This window comes from Microchirus variegatus (assembly GCF_963457635.1).
Source record: "Microchirus variegatus genome assembly, chromosome: 2".
Classification (NCBI taxonomy): Eukaryota; Metazoa; Chordata; class Actinopteri; order Pleuronectiformes; family Soleidae; genus Microchirus; species Microchirus variegatus.
Genome location: NC_139803.1, coordinates 3,576,316 through 3,598,563, shown reverse-complemented (window position 1 = coordinate 3,598,563; position 22,248 = coordinate 3,576,316). Strand labels below are relative to the sequence as shown.

General features: G+C 39.5%; 2 protein-coding genes across 4 annotated transcripts; one reads left to right on the top strand and one right to left on the bottom strand.

The window, feature by feature from the left end:
• Window positions 1-168: 168 nt before the first annotated feature.
• Window positions 169-15,455, bottom strand: rpa2 (replication protein A2). Of its 3 annotated transcripts, none has more exons than XM_083903322.1 (9): window positions 15,333-15,455; window positions 10,572-10,666; window positions 9,200-9,301; window positions 8,179-8,292; window positions 7,051-7,125; window positions 6,077-6,193; window positions 4,602-4,730; window positions 2,625-2,719; window positions 169-500 (listed from the first exon to the last, which is right to left on the bottom strand). In XM_083903322.1, exons 2-9 carry the CDS (start codon window positions 10,644-10,646, stop codon window positions 413-415), a joined length of 795 nt encoding a protein of 264 aa, XP_083759448.1. In that variant the 5' UTR covers window positions 10,647-10,666; window positions 15,333-15,455; the 3' UTR covers window positions 169-412. The 3 variants fall into 3 exon arrangements, with proteins under 3 accessions (XP_083759448.1, XP_083759449.1, XP_083759447.1); XM_083903323.1 differs by having other exon boundaries at window positions 10,572-10,663; window positions 15,329-15,408; XM_083903321.1 differs by lacking the exon at window positions 15,333-15,455 and adding an exon at window positions 12,397-12,503.
• A 159-nt stretch (window positions 15,456-15,614) lies between these two features.
• smpdl3b (sphingomyelin phosphodiesterase acid like 3B) lies at window positions 15,615-22,226 on the top strand (the record flags this gene model as incomplete). Its single annotated transcript, XM_083910387.1, has 7 exons — window positions 15,615-15,793; window positions 16,894-16,991; window positions 18,450-18,593; window positions 18,678-18,847; window positions 19,810-19,990; window positions 21,613-21,746; window positions 21,870-22,226. The coding sequence occupies exons 1-7, from the start codon at window positions 15,750-15,752 to the stop codon at window positions 22,224-22,226; spliced, it is 1,128 nt and encodes a 375-aa protein (XP_083766513.1). The 5' UTR covers window positions 15,615-15,749.
• Between the last annotated feature and the right edge of the window lie 22 nt (window positions 22,227-22,248).

Below are 22,248 nucleotides of genomic sequence, written 5' to 3'. Positions count from 1 at the left end.
TTTGACAGCTACAACAAGCTTTTAGTTGTAACGTTGCGTGTCGAGCCAGACAATAAAGTTTTTCCAATTCTGATCCTTTACAATCTTTTAATATCGTCGAAGACTCACAAAGACAAAAACAAATCAAGTACACATGTTGCCGATTTCCTTAAAATTACAAAACGCTTTACAATGGACAACTGAAAAAGAGGACAGAGAGGAAGAGCTTTAATACCCAACAACAACAACTTTGCAAAGTCTCAGACTTTGAAATGAGTAGAAACAAAGTCTATAGGAACACAGAAAAACATAAAGCGAGGGTTTCACTCTGTTCTGACACACAACGAACACGTCAGAAAGGATGCGATTTGGTCGGAGTTACCAAAAACGTCACAGAGAAGACGGACAAAACAGAGACAGAGAGGTTTCACGTCTAATCGTCATTGTCCGTTGATTTGAAATGGTCTTCGTCGATGGTGGAGAAGATGTGACCTTCGTTGCTAAGAAATTCCACTGCTTGCCTGTTGAAGAGAAGAAGAGTGAATTTTTTTTTCCGACATGCTACAAAATGAGGAACGCATTTGCTGCCTTAAAGGGACACTGTGTAGTATTTATGGGTTTATATGACCCCAAAATCCACTTTTTTATACATATTATGTGCTCCTGCATTGTCTAGTCGCTGTATAATAGTTTTTGTTTCATTTTCGTAGTGTTTCAAAAAGTCATGTAAAATAACGTGGTCGCGGGCCGCTGTTGCATTGCCGCTGTTAGCAGCGAGACGCCGTGTTTCTACGGGAGCCTGTAAGGACAAACGCGCGAGAAAAAAACCGAGCGCTGAGAGTGGATCTTTTTACACGTTTAGAACGGAGGAGCACTCGTGTTTTACAGCGGATAAAGGAACACCAGTACCTGACCGTACGCCCGCGCCACGGAGAAAGAACGACGAGGACGACATTTGACCTGCTGAGGATACCGTAGCGCTCAGGGAAGGGAGGGGGTGAGCAGAGGAGCAGTTCGTTTGTTGTAAATTTCAGCCTCTCCTCTAGATGTCACTATAAACTACTTACTTCACCTTTAAATTGCCATTTTACAGCTTTTTTTCCATCTGGAAAGTGAAGTTTGTCAACCATTCACATTTTTAGTTCACAGGGAGAGAGGAACTGTTGGACAACTGCTGCTCTGTTAACCGTGTGTCTCTTAGGGTAAAGAGACAGAAAGCACTGACACTCACCTTTCAAAATAAGACACAATACGCAGCTCATATATAGCCTGTCACAACTTCACATCATCATTACGTCGTGACCGGTGCTGCCAGGTCAACAGTCAATTAATCAGAGCGTCTCGGAGAGTCATGATGTACGACGAGAGACTGATTGTTGAAGTGGACAAACATAAAATCATTTATGACATGAGATCAGCAGTTCGTCCACGTCGGAGAATGAAAAGAAGCTGTGTTGTTGTCGTCGTTTCCTTTATACACACAGTCTATCGCGGGGTCTCGCGAACTCGCGCCCGTTCAAGCTTATCGCGCGATATTCCGTGAATACCGCCGGTTCCCAAGGCACCGCCGCTGCCGTAACGCGCCCGGTGGGGATTGACGCCGGGCAGAGGACGAAGCAGATCCGCGCCGCTGACGTGCCGCGGCTGTGACGCGCCCGGTGGAAATCCGGGGGTTAAAAAGTAACACGCACTTTTCAATTTTCTATCAGAAAACACTGTTTAACGACAAGATAGAGCAGTGAACATGTGCTTAAAGTATAGATTTAATCTGGTGTCCGTCTGCTGTTTTCCTCGTGTACATAGTAGACGACCATGTTTTCAATCAAAGAAAGCGTCCGTGTCTGCCCAGACACAAGGCGAGCTCACCGCTATAGTGTCGGCTATAGCTACATTCATATTAGCAGGCTTCGCGCAACAATTCTAAACCCAACTATAAAGTAGAAATCTGACTCTTTTGTTAGAAGCCATCTTTACTACGGAGCTGGATTCGACAATTTGATGTAATAAGTCACATTGTGACATTTAAAGGTGAAGTAAGTAGTTTATAGTGCCATCTAGAGGAGAGGCTGAAATTTACAACCAAAAACTGCTCCTCTGCTCACCCCCTCCCTTCCCTGAGCGCTACGGTATCCTCAGCCGGTCAAATGTCGTCCTCGTCGTCTTTCTCCGTGTCAGCAGATGAGGTTCGTGAGGCGAGGGAGAGGGCGGAGCTACCGCGGCCGTAGCAGACAAAGCGGAGAGAGTGGAGGCGGGACTTCCTGCTACAAGTAAAGAGACGCTTGATTTGTTCTCTCGCGTTTGTCCTTACAGGCTCCGGTAGAAACATGGCGTCTCGCTGCTAACAGTGGCTATGCAACCGCGGCCCGCGACCATGTTATTTTACATGACTTTTTTGAAACACTGCGAAAATGAAACAACAACTATTATACAGCGACTAGACAATGCAGGAGCACATAATATGTATAAAAATGTAGATTTTGGGTTATATAAACCCATAAATACTACACAGTGTCCCTTTAGGTTGATAAGGGCAACAGCATATGTTTAAAAATACCAGAAAACGACGCTTCTATGAAATCAATGTGGGGGGGAGAAAAGTGACCAAAAAAACACTCATTCTGAAGTGTGAGACTAGCTTCTCTTACTTGATGACGGGCATGCTTAAGCCGCCGAGTCTCTGCTTCAGGTCCTGAATACTGATGCCCTGAGCGTCTGGGCAGCCTCTTATCAAACTCAGCACCTGAAAGAGATGAGAGAAGGAGGTTATTATAACCTGTTATAAACTGTTACTGTTGCGTACCACAAAGAAAAGTTTCTGTATTTCCATCCCGGGGGGTTGGGGTAAGACTGTGGAACAGTACGAGTGAAGTGTTGAGGCAAAGTACAAGACTGATTCAGTTTAAAAAAAAAAAAAAAAAGGTATAAAGAATGGATTTTCATAAAGTATAAAGAGGAAGAAGATATTCCGTAGTCACAGCTTATAAAAACGTAATATAGAAATAATAATAATAGAAAAAAAATGTGTTTGCGTCAAATAGCCAAAATAAAATGTGATAAAACTTGGAGAAGGGGTAGTATTATTATAAGTTATTCTTCTTACTACTCCTTTTCGGACATGTTAAAATGTATTTTGTGTGTTTATTTGTTTATTTTTTGAACCCCCAAAATTTGTTGTTGTTCGTTTTTATTTTAATTTCTTCTCTCGTCGTCGTTATTCTTCACATGTTCGAAATAAACTGAACTGAAAGAACAAACGGTGACATGAGAACATGCGTCAAGCCTCGAATGACATATATAGAAGCATCTTTGATGCTCTGGCAACTTCTCGATGTGAAACCACTGAGGGGCGACCGTAATAATGACAGACAGGAAGCTAATGACCGCAAATGTGATGTGTTAAATGTGTGCATATTGAAAGAAAAACTAAAAGGAGCATATTCTTATTATTCTTATTCTCTATCATTTTAACACCAGCTTGTCATTTATGCGACTTCTAATTGATCAATTACTCATTTATTCTTCTTCTAGTTTTTCAATAATGTATTAATAAGTTGCAGTGTTTTGTTTGACAATTAAAAAAAGCTTCTTAAATGTGAATATTTTCTGGTGTCTTTGCTCCATACAACAAAGAAATCATTATTAAACTGATAAATGTTGGTTTTGAGGACAAAATAAGACATTTGAGAACATCATCATTTTGACATTTTTCAACATTTCATGACATTTTGTGGCCCAAATAAATACTAATTGAGAAAATAATTGACAGATAATCCATTATGATAATGGTTGTTAGTTGCAGACCATTCCCATTTTCACTTGTGGGAGAAAAAACTAACATTTAATAATGTATTTCAAAGGGGTTCAGGGTATATGCAGGAATCCTGAAGTTCATTTTAATACCTTTTTAAGACTTTTTAAAAACCTTATCGCCACTTCAGGCTGTAATTAGGCTATGGCTATAGCGCAAAACAATGGTACAAGCTAGCATGGCATTAGAAACACTCATGCCGACTCCACAGTGCACCAGAGGCAAATCAATTGTAACGGCAGACTTTCGATGTACATATCTGTGTTGATAGAATAATATTTGTAACAAAACTAACCTCGAATCGCATGAATTTTTGAGGGACTACTTTCTCAGCAGCAGCGAAATCAGTCCGCCGCTGCCATAGCCTAACAGGAAGTATGACGCGCTGCTGCTGCTGCTGAGACATAAATCCTTGAAATTGCAAGATTGGTTTTATTTCAAACATTCTATCAACACAGATATGTACATCGATAGTCTGCCGTTACAATCGATTTGCCTCGGGTGCACCGTGGAGTCGGTATGAGTGTTGTTAATGCAATGCTAGCTGATACCATTGACTTGCGCTAGCCATAGCACCAGCGAACTCGGCAACTAGAAGAACTGAATGAAATTTCTTGAAAACGTCTCCAGACGTCTCCATCACGCCGGCTGAGTTGGAAAATAGGTCTTATGTCCGAAATTCCGAACTATCCCTTTAACGTCACATGAATGCGCCCGGCCCAAGACTGCAAGAAAGAAAGACTCAACAGGGCAGACGATCCCAACATGTATGGATAAAGCCTCTATTTCTAGTGTGAAATGGTTATGGTCTCACCTGATTCTGACTCCCACTCAGCCCGTTGTTGACCATGTCGTTAGCGCCCGTGTAGGCCCCTCCCATGGTCCCCGTGGGCGGCCGTGACAGCGGCGTGGCATTGCTGCTCATCCCCCCTGCGACTCCCACCTGAAGAGAGAAATGGAAACAGATTCTGGTAACTGTGGGAACTGTGGGAACGGCACTAATGACACAGATCCCCAGAACTAGGAGCCGAACAATTCATCTAAATTTCATCGAAATACGACTTAGTGCAATTTTCAAATCGCAGGAGGCCGCAATAATTGATCAAGCCAACGTGTGTGTGAAAATGTAATTTTCGATGAATTATTGTCTTCAGGGTCTCTGCAGGTTTCAACAAGTCAAATGTAAGACTTGTTAAGACTTTTTAAAGACCATAATGAATACAGTTTAAGACCCATTTCAAATCCATACTGGCAAAAAAGTACAAAAGTCATGAAGGAAAATTGGAGCCACAAATGGTTGAACTTGCAATTCGGCTTAAGCTGTGGGCTTTCATTAAGTTTTCTCCGTGGCTATGCTAAGCTAACACGCCGCGGCGGTGCGCACAGCACGCTAGCTAGTGGTGCTCGATAAATTCCCACCGGGCAGCACAGGTGGACTACTTTAGTTCCGTGTTGTAGTTATCGTTGTTATCGCAGCCTCAAAAATAGAAACATTTCAAAGCGAGACTGAAGTTAATGCATGTTTTAAATAAACGTAACGTTAATAGATTTTTAAGACCTTTCAAAATTGTATTTAAGACCTTTTATGAGATTTTAGGAGAATTTAAGTCATTTTAAGGCCTTAAATTCAAATGATTGGATTTAAGACTTTTTAAGACCCCGCGGATACCGTGGTCTTGATCTATACACATTTTATTCTACAGACTGAAGAGAAAACAAAACAAATATCACAAATTAATCCTTTTAAATGATTTTTGAATGAAAATGAGAACAATGATGTAAAAATGACCATTCTTACATCTTACATCACAGACTCTGGGAACTTTCCAACCAAACTCTTCACTGTAAACTGCAGTATTTTAGAAAATAGAAGTGGTTTTCCTGCTTATCAGTAGCATCACAGCGATGACACATACACAACAATGAGAAATCTGCATTCAAATGTGTGTAATGACGGTGTCTGAACGGGTTTCGTCTGTGAGAACTGAACGTCAGTGGCAGGTTCCTCTTGATACACAGAAGCTTATCTGCCTCATCAGCCAAGAGTCTGTCTGTCTGTCTGTCTGTGCTTTCATCTACATCACAAAGCACAGCAGCACTTTGTGTCTTTGTGTGTAAAGAAAGAAAGACAGAAAGAGCCTGTTTCTATGTTTAAGAGCAAGCGACTGCTTCTCTGCCACTGTCGTCATGGCGACAACACCACCATTCAAAAGGTGGTTTCCTCTAAAGGTTTCTCTGTTTCTCACTTGTAACTCAAAGTGCGCCGAGGTCGAGCGAGAGTGTTCTCACCGTGCTCTGAGGTTTGCCAAGTGCCATGTGGGCTTGAACGACCTCCAGCATATGCGAGGTGATTTCATTCATGTCCTCTAGGGGTCTGACGCCGAACGCCACGACAGACCTGTGGTTCTGAGACGAGACGGAAAAAGAAACGGGCGTGAAGACAAAACAAGGTTCAAAGAGTAAACTACATACGACATGTGCATACAAGCTAGAAATGTCAATAACACTTCCAAATAACACAATAAAAATTGGTATAGTAGAGCAGATTAGCAAAAAAAAATCATTCACAACTGGAAAGAAACACCATATTTTTCAGGTAAAAATTCGAATTAATGAATCAGAAATCCTTTTTATATCGCTTTCTGCCATTTATTTGGAATATTTTCTAAATTTGCATAATCGCATTACAGATGTGAATGTGAAAATGACATACATTGATTCTGATGCTCAGGTTATAACTGGTTTTAACATTTTGTTTGTTGTACAGTCGTCAGCAAAGTATTCAGCTCCCCGTGATGCAAATACATTGACCACTTTTGTACTTTTGTATATTATTTGTGATAAACGTTTTGCTGGAATAATGTTGTGTTTGTGCATATTTTGTACATTATTATAGAAAAAAAAAATCTGAGTAAATGGCAGAAAGAGATATAAAAAGGAATTCTGATTTATAAATAAGAAATTTGACCTATCATTTGACACCAAAATCACTGAAATAGGCCCAGAAAATGAAATTCTGATGTAAAAGTGTTGGGAATTTACATTTTGAAATGTACGTGGCTAATGGGATTTTTCAAAAGAATCTCTCGCGTGGAGGACAAGGTGGGAGACGATGGATGGACGGACTAACAAATAACATTGAACTGTTTTAAGCAAGAACAACGTGCACATTACAAATTTCTAAACAGTTAAATTGCACTTGCAAGGGAAATAAAGGCCGCCTCTGTGCGCTGAAGGAGAGGATTTCAGGACCTCACGCTCACCTGGAAGGAGCGCAGGTTTCCAGAAACTTTGACGTAGGTGCCTGGAGGCAGGACAGTGCTGTCTGTGCTGGCATCCTAAACAAATAAAAAAAAACACATAAAATTATCCATGACAGTATTTATTTATAATATACACATTCAGGGTTTCCACACCCTGGTTGACACAGGGTACAGGGCATGAAACAGTAGGGTGGCATGAGACATCTACCTAAATATCAACTGAACTTTTTTTTCTTGCACAAAATTCAAGCACTTTCAATGACCCATGTCCATTTTCAAAAACGTTTTTCAACTGATGTAAAGCATACCTGACATGGCTATAGAGGAAACTTTAAATAAAAATAAAAAAAGTGTTTGCAAATGGCATTTATGTACCAGTCAGGAGTAGGGCTGTCAATCCTCCCATCAAATCATATTGGAATTTCTAATGCTTCTTATGTTAAATATTCGAATAATATTGGAATTTTTTTCATATTTAAATTTTTTATTTTATTTACATCATTATATACACCGATACCAGCTTATTATTAGGCAATACCTCCTGCGTCCACTAGAGGGCACTACAACCACATCTGTTTTGTAACATTTGCAACAAGTTTTACCAACACATGGCCAGAAATGTATAAGTATATACATATATACATATATATATATATATATATAAATAGATACGATATAACGCTAGAAATATTCAAGCAATGATGTTTAATGAAGAAGCTCAAATACACACATTGCTATCCTAAGTCTCAAAAAGACAACTCTTCATGGATAAAGACAAGCAGGTCATTTTATTCCCGCTCCGCTATAAACACATGGATTAAATAAAATAAATTAAATCATATCAAAACGAAAACAGAAGTTCTTATGGCTGCAGCGTTTAAAACAGCAAAGTTTCACTGGTTTACACTGGTTTATCGTCTGTGCGTTAATGCATTGAATGGAGGTGTGCGCTCGTGTTGCTCGTAGTTGAGTGTTTACTTTAACGATTAACAGCATAACTTGACGGTTTCTCTGGAAGTAATCTTCCCGTTTCCCGAACGTCACGACGAGTTCCGCTTTAAGACCCCGCGGATACATCGAGTACAACAACACAACTGTCTACAAAAGGTAGAATGATTCCCCACAAACCTCGGTGTCCACCCACTGCTTCACGTCCATGGGAGCACCCGTCATGTCGTCCACCTTGTACTGGATGTTGGTCATGGATTTGTCTGTGCTTCTGATGACGCCCACAATGGTGACCTGTGACACAGGAGAGGAACCGTCGGCAAACAGAGCAGCTGAGAACGTGAAATCAAAGTTGTTCCGAGAGGCGCCAATCTTTCAGACTCGACTCCGTTCCATTTCCTTGGGCCTTGATTCCATGAAAAAACGACTTTTGATTTCAAAATTGAATCAGTACAATTTGAGGGTCTACTTTTCTATATAGAAAAGGTTTCTATATTTGGGGGGAAAAGGGTTACGTAAACACAAGTAGATCAACTCAAAAATTTATATTTATTTCAGCTGAACTTGTATTTAAGCTGAATCGTGGGTATAAAATTAAAAACCTATGTGAGGGTACGACATAACTTGACTTTTGAGTTTTCTACAAGCTGTAACGGTATAGGTCGTTTGAAATGGAACACCTTTTTTAAATTAAACGATTTTTGGAAGTTTCTAGAATCTTTAGGTGATAAAAATCACAATTTTTACATCAGTTGATTTTTCTAGTAAAGGTGTAACATGTTACCATTTTAGTTAGTGTATGAGTAGTAAAACAAATCTCCCCCCCACTGGAAAAAGTCAAGTTGAATATGTACACCCTTCGGGCTGAACAATTACACCATTGTGATTTATTTGACAGATGTTATGATTTTATTTGTGATGTGAAGTTTAAGCCAAGGGCCAGTTCAAGAACGACTTTGTAATAAACTTAAAGGGTAATAGAACCTTTTAAACACGTGACCATCAAAATATTGTAGAGTCTATGTTCTAAAGCAGGTTCCACAGCAGAAAAACATTACATTTCAATCTCATTTCAGAAAATAGTGATGTGACACAGACTTTGATAGAGTTGAGTTTTTTTCTAGTATACAACCAGTGCAACATCCTTCACGACTGAGAGTCATTTTCACATTTTGTCCTCGTGCAGCAGGCTTCGACTCACCTGAGCAACTTCTATATCGCCGACCCTGAACGCCTCATCCGCCTGGGAAGCAGACATCAGCTGAGACACTGTGCAGGGGATTATCTGTGTCGCACGGGTTCTCTGCAAAACACACATGCATGCAAAAGTCAGTGCTTCCCCGGTGTGCAGGGATGTAACGATGCATCGATTAAAAAAACGTCACTACGTAGGTACGGGTCACAGAACGAGGGGCGACAGTAGGCAACAACTTTGAGATGGAGGATGCACCGAGCTGTTTAAAATCACCTGTGTGGCGGCATTTAGGATTCCCTATATACACAAATACAACCGGTGAGAAACGGACAGACAAAACCAACAGCATGTAAATATTGCAAGAGACTGCTAACAGCGAGCGAAAGTTGCCGAGGGGGCAAACCACCCTGACGAGAGGCTTTGCATCTCCTCTTGCACATACTGTAACAACGCAAGAGCGCAAGAAATTACCAGGGCAATTGGTTATTTTATTGGAAAAGATTTGAGGCCATTTTTTCGTCGTTGAAAATGAGGGCTTTCGGCTGTCGATGAACACGCTGGAGCAAAGAAACTGCATCCCGTCACGACAGCACTTCAGCCAGGTGGTCGTGCCAAAACTCTAGAGAGCTCATGTGATACTAAAGAAAGGAGATATTTTTCATGTATTGTTTAAGATGACCATGTAAGTTGCACTTCTTATTATAACAGGACACAAACTTTTTTTTACAGAGTTTCTGTAAAGAAAGCACCTCTAAGATTTTTTTTTTCCTACGAATAAAAGATAATTTTATTTGGTCATAATTTGTCTGTAGCTCATTTTGATAAAAAAAAAAATTGTGAGTCGAGTGTATCGTTACATCTCTACTGGTGTGTGCAACAAATATTCCCATTACTCTAATAATGTCACCTGCACCCATTTATGAATTACAAACAATTACAAATGTGGACAGAGAGTGGACATTTAGCTGGTATGGACACATTAACCGCCCAAACCAGCCTCAGAGGAATGTAGAACCACAATCCACACACAAAATAACCACAGAGTGCTATAATGTGTCCTATATTGAAAATTAACACCTATTTGCTGAGTTTCCTCAGAAAAGTCCTTCCTTACAGCATGTACATTTCTATAAATATGGTCTTTCTCCAAAGACAGAATTAACTGTTGTCAGAGGAAGCCACAACTAGCCTAACTTGAGGGAATTTTTTACTTCGTCTTCTCCTGCTAATTACATTAGAGCTTTGGTTGATGTGTGTACTCTGCTGGCATCAGTTGTGTTACACCATATGTGAGGTCCAGAGAAATGACACACGGACACAAAAGAGACACAAAAGAAGAAAGCGGTTGCTGCTCTAACTAATGTTCAGAATAACTAACCCCTTTCTTCTCTCCTCCCTGGGATAAAGCAGGTGATGCGAAGCCTCCTGGAGACTGAGTGTAGCCTCCACCCATAGCGGACTCGCTGTATCCTCCTGAAAAACACACAAAAACAACAGGCAGTAAAAACTGAATTGAATTCAAACATATGTCGATAATTTCTTCATAATAAGAATTCTGGGATAAGAACACCTGCAAAGGATCCACCCACACAGCCTTTTGAATGGACTTAATTGAGCAGAATAGTTGTAGAGGGAGCCAGCATAGAAGTCAAGCAGCCTATTTAGCCTTGGTGTATTTACCAATTTCCAATAATACATTTTAAAGCCAATATCTGCCGATACTGAGCCGATAATAACGTGCATTCATACAATATTTAAAAGTGAGATCACGTGTATGTGTTTGTTTCCCTAATATGATTGAGCCATACTATCTTTTTTATTATTATTTGAGGCACACGTTTTGAGGTTTCTATGTATAAGTGCTTATATATTATTGCAGTATTATAATTCTCTGTTTTCAGGACATCAAAAAATGGAATAAGCTTCTTATAGAAAACCTGCACAGACACCATATTTTCTCACCAGAAGACAGTGAGTGATGACACTGATTTTAGTCCGTGTGCTATAGTGAGTGTGTATGTGTGTACTCTCTTTGTCCAGAGGCGGTTCTAGAGTCTGTAGGGGCCCTAAGCAAATATTCCCAGGGGGCCCTTCCAACCAGTGTTCATCACCATTATGATATTATATATTATAATAATCTGACACCAACGAAAAATGTAACCTTGTAATTAGAACATGTGTGAAAATATAAATGTAAAGAACAATAAAATACTGGAAATAGCTTTTAAAAAACTATATAAACTTAGTTAAAAAAAATACATTACACTGTAAAGAACCCACGTTATAAAACAATATAAATATATAGATCAATAAAATACTGTAAATAACTGAAAAAAAAACAGAACTTGCAGAACAATAACTTCACACAGGTTAAAGTGAGGTGGGGCCCCCTATCGGCTCGGGGGCCCCAAGCAGCTGCATGCCTTCCCTGTTCACAAGCTGCGCCTCTGTCTTTGTCTGTTCACTTGCAAAGGGGACAACAGTCTTACTGAGACTCCAGTACTGTGTACACCAGGGGTTCTCAAAGTTTCATTACCCGAGGGCCAATTTAGGAACCCAACATTGGACTGAGGGCCACCAAAGGAAAAAAAAAAAACAGAAAGAAATCCCATTTGTAATCATTTTAATGACCAGATTGCAGTTGTACAGTTTATACTTATTGGTCTGTATCCAGTAATGTCCAATAAACATTTAACAAGCTTAGTAGCTCCTGGATTAAAACGATCAACTGTAATTCATTGCGGGGCCGCCAGAAATGTTCCTGCGGGCCGCCATTGGCCCCCGAGCAACACTTTGAGAACCAATGCTGTACACTATCTGATACACATAAACAACATAAGCTCAATAAATAAGGATATACTAATACGTGATATATGGTTTTCTTGAGAAATGTGATTTTTAGCTAGTGCTTAGTTCAGCCACTACTGTGTGTCATTGTTTGACTTTATATATCTTATTTTCGCACAGTCTTCGCTGTTTCCATCAGTAAAACTTAACTAAGAAGCTTTATACTCTATAGTCGCCACTGTTGTTGTTCACATCACATCACACACGACAACAGTGAACCAACTGTCACCCAAAACGCAACAAACAAACAAACAAACAAACAAACAAACAGTGCCAGTTATGTTGTAAAGCTAACGCTAGCTAAAGTCAGACAACGTTCAACGTCGTAAACACAGCGGTGCGGACATTAAACTCACCCTGATTCCACATGTCGGCGGGTCGAGTTTAAGTTAATAAAAATAGAAGAAAACAAAAAAAAAGTGTGTTAAGAGTGACACTGTGGCGTGTGGACAACACGAGTGCGTAGACGCTTTCTTCCCAAAGATGTCCCGCGTCAAACTCAAGACACAGCGCATGCGCAGAGGCAGAAATCCCGCGAAATGCAAATTACAGAGGGTGCGCAAGCCCTGGGTTTCACCTGTCAGGCAGCCGTACCTCTCTCAATATTTAGTTTTAATATTTATGTACGTGGCAATATAGTCCAAACACTCTGCTACAGTTTAGTGTGTTCACCAGAAATTGTAGTGAATAGGAGTTTTCACTCAGGCGGTGCACATTCGTGAAGGACGAGCGCCTGACAGACGAAGCATGGGGGTGAAATGTGTTGTTTTCAGCAGCTGTGTTGCGTTCGAGTTCTGTGGGAAATCTCGCTTTTATTGACACTGTCTGTCAACAAAACCCTGTCTGTGTGGTATATTATATTACCTTTATATTTATACACATCTCGGTTTAGTCCTTTTCTACACTGTGTGTACATTTTTGGATATTGTGCTTTCTTATCTTATTTTTATTCTTATCTCTACTTTATTACTTACTCTACATTAGAGTGTAATTTAATTAAATTTTTTACCATATTGTATTTTTATTTTTTTCTATTTTTACTCTGATCTTTACATTTTATTTCTTTTTTTACTTAAATGTAGAGTGTAATGTTTACCATATTGTGTTTTTTTTATTATTTTACTTTATTTTATTCTAGTCTTACTTATATTTAGAGTGTAATTTTCACCATGTTGTATTTTATGTATGTCATACCCTGTTTGTGTGGTATATTATATTAACTTTATATTGAATTTAATTGAATAGAATAACTTTATTCCTTAAACACACATTTACAACAGCTCAATTAAGGTGGTGCAGAAATGTGCAAGGGCCTTTTTTACTTACTGAATAAGTTAAAAAAGAAATAAAACGTAAAGATAAGAGTAAAAATAGGATAAATAAAAATGAAATACAATATGGTAAAAAATTACACTCTAAATATAAGTAAAACTAGAATAAAATAAAGTAGAAAAATAAATAAAAAAACACAATATGGTAAAAATTACACTCTAAATATAAGTAAAAAAAGAAATAAAATGTAAAGATAAGAGTAAAAATAGGATAAATAAAATAAAATACAATATGGTAAAAAAATACACTCTAAGTATAAGTAAAACTAGAATAAAATAAAGTAAAATAAAAAAAAACCAATATGGTAAAAAAAATACTCTAAATATAAGTAAAAAAAGAAATAAAATGTACAGATAAGAGTAAAAAATAGGATAAATAAAATAAAATACAATATGGTAAAACATTACACTCTAAATATATGTAAAACTAGAATAAAATAAAGTAAAATAAAAAAAAACACAATATGGTAAAAATTACACTCTAAATATAAGTAAAAAAAAGAAAGAAAACGTAAAGATAAGAGTAAAAATAGGATAGATAAAATAAAATACAATATTGTAAAAAATGTACACTCTAAATATAAGTAAACTAGAATAAAATAAAGTAAAATATGTAAAGTAAAATAACACAATATGGTGGGGGGGGGGGGGGGTTGGAGCTGGTGTCTTAGGCCTTTTTATAGTCTTCCCAAATTTAGAGCCTATATATAGTTTTATTTTCTTCATCCTCGTACCCAGGGCTGGCCCAAGCCTTCATGGGGCCCTAAACAAAAGTTGGGTTTTGGGGCCTTTTATTAAAGCTAACAATAAAGCAGTGATTGTGTTACTTGCATGTTTTCACCCTTAAACGGTAGCAAAAATCAGAAGAATGGTCTTGTGTTGATTTTCACTTAGTATTCAAAATGGGACAACACCTTGAATACGGTGTCAGCTCTAATAAGAAGTAACAAATAAAACTGTTTATTCTTATAAAAAACTAATAAAAATGTAAGGTGCAAAAGTGCAACGTTTAGAGCTACAAAAAAAAAACTATAATAAAATAATCACACTTTATTATCATTAAAGGTGCCATATGTAAGAACGTGGCCAAAAACGGTTACTACATTCAAATTCAAAATACCGAGGTCTTTTAGGTTTTCGTTTCCTGACGTAACTGGCAACCCGTGGTTGCTCGGCAGCTGAGACTCTACTGACTGCAATGATTGGTAGACGGCTGTAGGTGGCACCACATGCCAAAACATGGTTTCAAAACATAAACATGAATAAAAAAAAATTTTTATGTCAATATTTTGTCTGTACTGTTGTTGTTGGTGAGTTCAGTTTGTTATATGAACATTATTCCTGAGTCTCTGTGAAATATTAGGAGGATTTCATGGCCAGTTGCTTTAGATTTATTACATAATGCACCTTTAAATATCAAAGTAAAAATAAAAACACAACTTAAAAAGTCAAATAACATAGTTAAACTGCACATACGACAGTATTGAATGAAACAAACAAATATTTAAATCAGAAATAAAGCGATGGAACTTTAACAGGATTACAAAGAAGCACAAAATGTGCTAATCACTATGTGAAAACTATGTAAAATGTGCAAAACACAAAAACAAATTAAAAATAAATAAATTATGAAATGCTCTAGGGGGGCCCCTGGTGGTCACGGGGCGCTAAGCAGGCGCTTAGTTTGCTTGTGCCTTGGGCTGGCACTGCTCATAGCAGTTGTGTTACAATACAGCTACTACTGTACATTAGAACTCAGATGTTAATATACACCATTTTTTTATTTTGATTTCTTCATTATAGAAGACAGCAGCCGGCTGTTTTATATCTGAAAGAATAGAAGGGCGAGAGCGCTGAGAGACTATTCTCATATAAACCCGGTGGGTAAATAGTAATCGATCGGGCCTGTGATGAGTCACAAAGATCTGTATCTTATCTCGCTTTGCCCTTTATGGACTTACCTCTCAAACCTCGGCGTGACTTTCGACGGCTGCTTTGCTTTCTTGAAAGCGTTCAGCATGTTGGCAGTGAAGCTGCTCCTGTCCTATCTGCTCCTCAAAGAAGTCCAGCCACTGTCGGGTAAGTACAGCAACCAAATAAAAAGCCAAAAATAACCAAGTAATCGCCCTGCTTTTTATAGAAGATTCTTAAAATACTCCTGTTACTGCACCTTCCTGTGTGCATTTAAGCTTTGTTTTTTTTATCCAGGAAACTTCTGGCACATCACAGATCTGCACTGGGATCCCACCTACACGCCGACCAATGCCCCCGAACTCGTGTGCGCGTCGAGCGGCAAACGACCGGCGACCGACGCAGGACGATTCGGAGACTATGACTGCGACTCACCGTGGGACCTCATCAACTCTTCCGTGTACGCGATGAAGGATATTCTGTCCGAGCCAGACTTCATCGTGTGGACGGGGTATGTACCTGTAAACAACTCTGCCCGGTTTGTGTCAGGAACTAAATTAAACAAATATGATTGTGTATTGATAAAAAAAAAAAACAACAACTAAGTGATTGCTCGCAATGAATTCATAGGAAAATAATGGAGAAAAGTTATATTCCACATGAGAAACTTGTAATGGACACATTCTCCATAGTACCACAAGGGGGAGCCACCATCTCTCTTAACATGTCTTCTTTTTAAAACAAAGTACAACTGGCACATTTAATTAGGGTTCAAGCATGACTGTGCAAAAAACCTATTGAAACTGAAGGAGTTCTTCTTCCTCTTATTATTATAATTATTATTATTTTTCAGAATAGTAAATTGCTTATTTCAAGGCCTGAACATTGCCCCAAACTCATGAATTTCTGCAACCGCATCAGAACTGGTGAAAATTTACGTCTGAAAGTAGTTCGAGGAAAGTGTGCAAAAAAAGTAGCAGTGGGAGGGGCTTATGAAAATTGAAAAAAGCTCCATCAGGTGACTTTTTGTCGTATTTCACGTACAAGAACAAAACTTGGTACACCTGTTAACTTAAGTTTCATGTTTTTGTTACGTACTTGTTAGCGCAAGTAATTTTTTATAACTTGAGTTGTTTTGTTGTGGTACTTGTTAGCGTAAGTATTTTTTTTGTATCTTAAGTTTCGTATTTTTGTTAGGGTAATTGTTAGCGTACATACTTTTTTGTGACTTACGGTACTCGTTACCGTAAGCACTTTTTTGTATCTTAAGTTTCATGTTTTTGTTGTGGTACTTGTTAGCGCAAGTATTTTTTTTGTATCTTAAATTTCATGTTTTTGTTACGGTAATTGTTAGCGTACGTACTTTTTTGTGACTTACGGTACTCGTTCCCGTAAGCATTTTTTGTATCTTAAGTTTCATGTTTCTATAATATTGTGAAAACACAATTCCCAAGTCCATCTTTCATTGCATTTGTACCTGTTTTATGAGATGCCTCCCACTGGGATCATAGCTTGGACCGTGCACTACATTTCTGTAATAGCCCTTTGTAGTATTTAATAAAATACAACAAAAGCTAAAAAACTATGAACAACCTGCGTTTTGCTTCTCAGAGACGACACCCCACATGTACCAAATGAGGACCTAGGGGAAGACGCCGTCCTGGACATCATCAGCAACCTCACACACGTCATAAAACACGTCTTTCCACGTAAGTGTGCGCAAATTGGACGTCAGAGATGAAAAATTACTGCCACTGTTTGAGCATTGACTGATTTTAACTTTTAGCAATAATGATCAGAGTCAAATTAGCATCAGCAATAGCCACAGTCCCTGGTTAGCTTTCTGAGTGTTTGTTGACTGACATTTAAAAATGGAAAACATGAAACCATCCAGACTTTAGGGTTTATTTGGAATCAGCTCCACATAGAGGCCACAAAACTCAGCAAACCAAAGCTCTACTCATGGTGCTGTAACATGACATAAGATTGTAACCATTAGAAAACAAGAAAGTGATAATATTGCTGGCAACAAAAAAAATAAATAGCACATGGGCCCTGACACATGTGAAACTGCTGCACCTCCAGGAGAGATTGTGTTCACACATGCAAAACGTATATTTTAAAATAAAATACCAAATACCCAACTACAAAATATACTTAGATATGCAAATTTAACCTCCTATTACCATTTTTTTTTTTCACTTTTTATTCTTGTCATTGTGTATTGTATGTTTTGGGTAACATCTACTGCACGTCTGTCCGTCCAGGGAGTGGATCCCTCACCTGTGGTTCTCCCTAAGGTTTCTACCCTTTTTCCCTTTTACAAGGGTTTTTTTTTCCCTGGTAGTTTTTCCTTACCCTGGTCGAAGGTCAAAGGACAGAGGATGTTACCAACCCTGTGAAGTCCCGTGAGACAAACTATGTTTTGTAAACTGTGGGCTATATAAATAAAGATTGATTGATTGATTGATTGATTCAATACAATCGTTTCCTACTCAGTTAAGCTACTTAGAAGGCAAGAATTATGACACGATCAGCAAGTTCTAATTTTGAAAGTGCAAGAAGCAGGGGCGCAGCTTGTGAACAGGCACAGCAGGCAACTGCTTAGGGCCCCCCGAGCCGATAGGGGCCCCCCGACACTCGGAGCCTGCGGTGCTGTTTTTACTGAAATGTGCAGTGACCAGCCGCCTCCCCGTCCCCCCTTAAACAGCAATGGGCGATTTGCAATGACATCTCAGTAGGAAACCTCCCTAAAGGGGCCCCACCTCACACTGGTTGGAAGGGCCCCCTGGGAATGTTTGCTTAGGGCCCCTACAGACTCTAGAATCGCCTCTGGCAAGAAGCACTTGTCAAGTTGTACAAACCATAGCACTAAACCATTTTAAAAGGATTGAGAAATACGTATACGTATAAATACACGTTTTAGAAATACTGCTAGTCCTTGAATGTGGTCTGGACTTCCGTGTTACTACGCCTTTTCGCCCTATGCCAGCTGGGATTAGCACCAGCAACCCCCCCCCCCCCCAGGCCCTCATTTATTACATAGTGCCTTATAGTGCCTTTAAAGTCAAGATTATATCATGGCTGAAATAAACCCAGTCATTTCCCCATCACCCATAATGTTGGTATATATGTAATGTTGTTGTCATCATCGCTGTCATTCTCAGGCACCAAAGTGTACTCTGCCCTGGGAAACCACGATTACCACCCTAAAAACCAGCTGCCTGCAGGCCCCAACTACATATATAACCAAACGGCCAAACTGTGGAAGGATTGGTTGGAGCTTCAGTCCCAGGAGACATTTAAAAAAGGTTAAACCACCAACATTTAAGGCTTTTTAAAGGAGCACACGTCCCAATATGTTTGCTGCAAATGTTCCTTCTCCTGCTGCGCAGGTGGGTATTACACAGAGAGGCTGCTGGGTAAAACCGGTCTCAGGATGTTGGTCCTCAACACGAACCTATATTACGACCAAAACAAGTTGAACGTGGACTTGGGTGATCCGGCGAGCCAGTTTGCCTGGGCCGACCAAGTTCTCACAGAGGCAGCTAAAAACAACGAGAAGGTAAAGCACCTCGTCCATCAATGCATCACAACAATTTAACTTGGCAGCTTCGTACTCAGAAGTAGAATGTGTTGGGAACTTGCTGTTACATGTGATATAATAGAGAACAGTATAATGCATAATAAGCAGTTCCTCTTTTGTATGCTAACGCTGCGTTCCAGAGAACCATCCAAACCAGTTGGACGTGGGACTTAGGGCCAATTCCAATTCCTATCTTAACCCTCGAGCTCAACCCTTAATCTTAACTGGCCCTCAAAACCAAGTATTGAGGGTTATTTTGTCACTTAGAAATGGGACACCCCTTAAATGCAGATACTTCTTCAGACTGTAGGGGGCAGAATAACGCAAAAGCTGCGTCCAGTCTGTCAACTCCAACAAAAAAGAAGAAGAAGAAGAACACATTTACGTCAGGATTATTTATTACGATCCGTTTGTCAGTCAAGTTATTAGGTTGTCAGTTAGTTATAAGATGATACTCATACAAATACCACAACCACGGACATATTCAGCTGACAGTTACCACACACCACGGCTTATTGAAAAGTAAACCATAGCAAACCATCGCTTGTCCGGCCGGCTATTGACAAAAGATCGTAAAATAGAGACGTCAGTAATCCATAATATGGGCCTAAACTAAGATAATACAATGGTTTTCATCGTTTTTATATCTCTATCAACAAAGAAAATACTTCATTTGTAGCGTACTCGTTTTGCTGCTTTCGGCGCCATCTTTGTTTTGTCAAAACACGCGATGCATTCTCGGTGCATTCCAGCGCACTTTTTCTAGCTGGAGGTCAGATAAGTCACACGTCCAACTGGTTTGGATGGTTCTCTGAAACGCAGCATAATTATGAGTAATCGGAAAAAGAGGGTGCAAAACAGAGTGACCTTGAAGTTAAGCTCTCTCTGAAATATCTTTTTTTTATATCTTCTTTTTATAAACTAACTTTACATTTCACCAGGTCTACATAATTGGCCATGTCCCACCTGGGTTCTTTGAGAAGAAGAGAAGTAAGCCGTGGTTTGCGCCCAAGTTCAACCAGAAATACGTGGATTTAATCCAGAGGCATCATTCCGTCATCCTCGGGCAGTTCTTCGGCCATCACCACACGGACAGTTTTCGTATGTTCTACAGTTCAGAGGGTAAAGTCATTCTATTGCGACACTTCTTTTATGAAACCACGTAAACTTCACCCGCTTTAGAGCATTAGAGCCCGTCTGAAATCGCACGGGTTAACAAATCGCCTTAAACATCAAATTTAAGGACGCAACACAACGTACAAGACATGGGTCGAGGTTAATAACAACAACTAACATGGCTGCCTGCAGGGACTCAATAAAAGCTAGAATACTTGAAGAATCTGTCCACTGCTTTACCTTTTACCACCATTTTCTGACTGGAAACTTAAGTTTGTATTACTTTGTAAAGCATTCGCTCTCTGCACCAAAGTCTACAGGGAGAATTTGTCATGTTACATCACAGCACATAGGAGCTGTTGACCCTCTTCTGCCTCTGCAAGTCTGTCTGGGTCATTGTTGTGGTTGAAATCCTTTGACCAGGTTTATCTCAGGGACACAAATCTACCACACGAGGCAGCAGTAGACCAGCAGCGCCTGTTCTTGTGAACTTAAAAACGCCAAATTTCTCTATGGACATGGAAGAGATTTACAAATAGGGGTGGGGGAAAAAAAATCGATTCACATTGGAACCGCGACTCTAATCATCCACGATTCTGAATTGATTCATAAACTTCAAAAATCAATTTTTTTTTAAGTTTCTATTTTGAAAAACCACACAAAACACCAGTTTGTGTTATTTGTGCACACTTTATTTTTGTAACTTCTGTGAGAAAAGGCAGCTAGCCTAACCTTTTATTTATGCAAGTTATTTTTTTTTGTACAGCAAGTACGTTTTTATGTTTTGGCATGTGGCGCCACCTAACGCCGTCTACCAATCATTGCAGTCAGTAGAGTCTCAGCTGCCGAGCAACCACGGGTTGCCAGTTACGTTAAAAAGCGAAACCTAAAAGACCTCGGTATTTTGAATTTGAATGTAGTAACGGTTTTTGGCCACATTCTTACATATGGTGCCTTTGAGTTTGCCACATTATCACATTATCTTATACAAACTGTATTGTTTTGATGCCATAATTTGCCTAAACGCACTAAGCATTGTACCACTTTTTGAATCGAGAATCGTATGAATCGAGAATTGATTTCGAATCGAATCGCGAGCCACCCAAAGATTCACATCCCTATTTACAAACTTCATATTACAGTCAGAAAAGGCTGTCTAACAGCGAGACAAAGTGGAGAACATGTTTTAAGATATCAAGTGGCAAAAGATTATCGCCTAAAAAAAACAATAAAACAATTAAAATCAATTTTTTCCTGTGTGTCCTGCTGGCAGCCATGTTTGCAGTCATGTCTAAAGCGGATTCCCAGCACAGGGGACCTGAACTATCACATTTAACTCAAGGTCTACAGTTAAAAATAGGGACAAATGTATGTATGTATGTATGTATGTATGCAGTGTGGTTTCCTGCCGAGTTAAGAGAAGAAACAGACTTATTTATAAGTTGATGAGCTGAGATGGTGAGAGACAGAGACGTAGACGGACACACATTTTCTCACATAGTGAAGTGTTTACGACGGAGTACGAGTGCCACATTGAGAAAAAAAGGTTCACAAACTTCGAGGATAAAGTTGTAAATTTGTATAACATGTATATACATACAAATGTAGGTTTTCTTTCACTTACACAGGCTCTCCTATCAGTACGATGTTCCTCAGCCCAGGGGTAACTCCGTGGAAAACGACACTTCCTGGAGTCGTGGACGGAGCGAACAATCCTGGGATTCGCGTCTTTGAGTACGACACACAAACACTTCTGGTCAAAGTAAGGCAGCGGCAGACGGCGTCATCTCTACTCAAAAGATATTAGCGACCTCTTTTGACGACGTATAATACTGATTAAAATTCTCGTGGTTTTTATGATTCATTTTTTTTTTAACACGCTCAGGATGTGGTGACATACTACCTGAATCTGACGTATGCTAATATGGCCCGAGGGCGCTGGGAGAAGGAGTATCGCCTCACGGAGAGCTTCAGAGTACCAGACGCCTCCCCGGCTTCCATGCACCGGGTCCTGGAGCGCATCGCTAAAGACAATTGCTACCTACAGAAATACTACGAGTACAACTCTGTCAGCTACGATCTGTCAGAGTGCGACAGCGACTGCCGCGTTGACCATGTGTGTGCGGCCAGAGAGGTGGACTTCACCAGGTATGAGCACTGCCTGGAAAAAGAAGGGGCAGCTGCTATTTATGGTGGGTTGCTGCCAGTCCTCTCTGTGGTGCTTAGTCTGGTGTTTTCATAATCGTCATCTATCACCAGTGAGG

Bases quoted from the DNA above. Each gene is read 5' to 3' on its own strand.
- rpa2 (XM_083903321.1), bottom strand. The intron at 9,302-10,571 runs GTTAGTTATTCT...TGTGTTTTGCAG, and splicing joins AGGGAGGAGAGAAGAAAGGG to AGAACCCGTGCGACACAGAT. The intron at 501-2,624 runs GTAAGAGAAGCT...TCTCTTCAACAG, and splicing joins TTAAGCATGCCCGTCATCAA to GCAAGCAGTGGAATTTCTTA.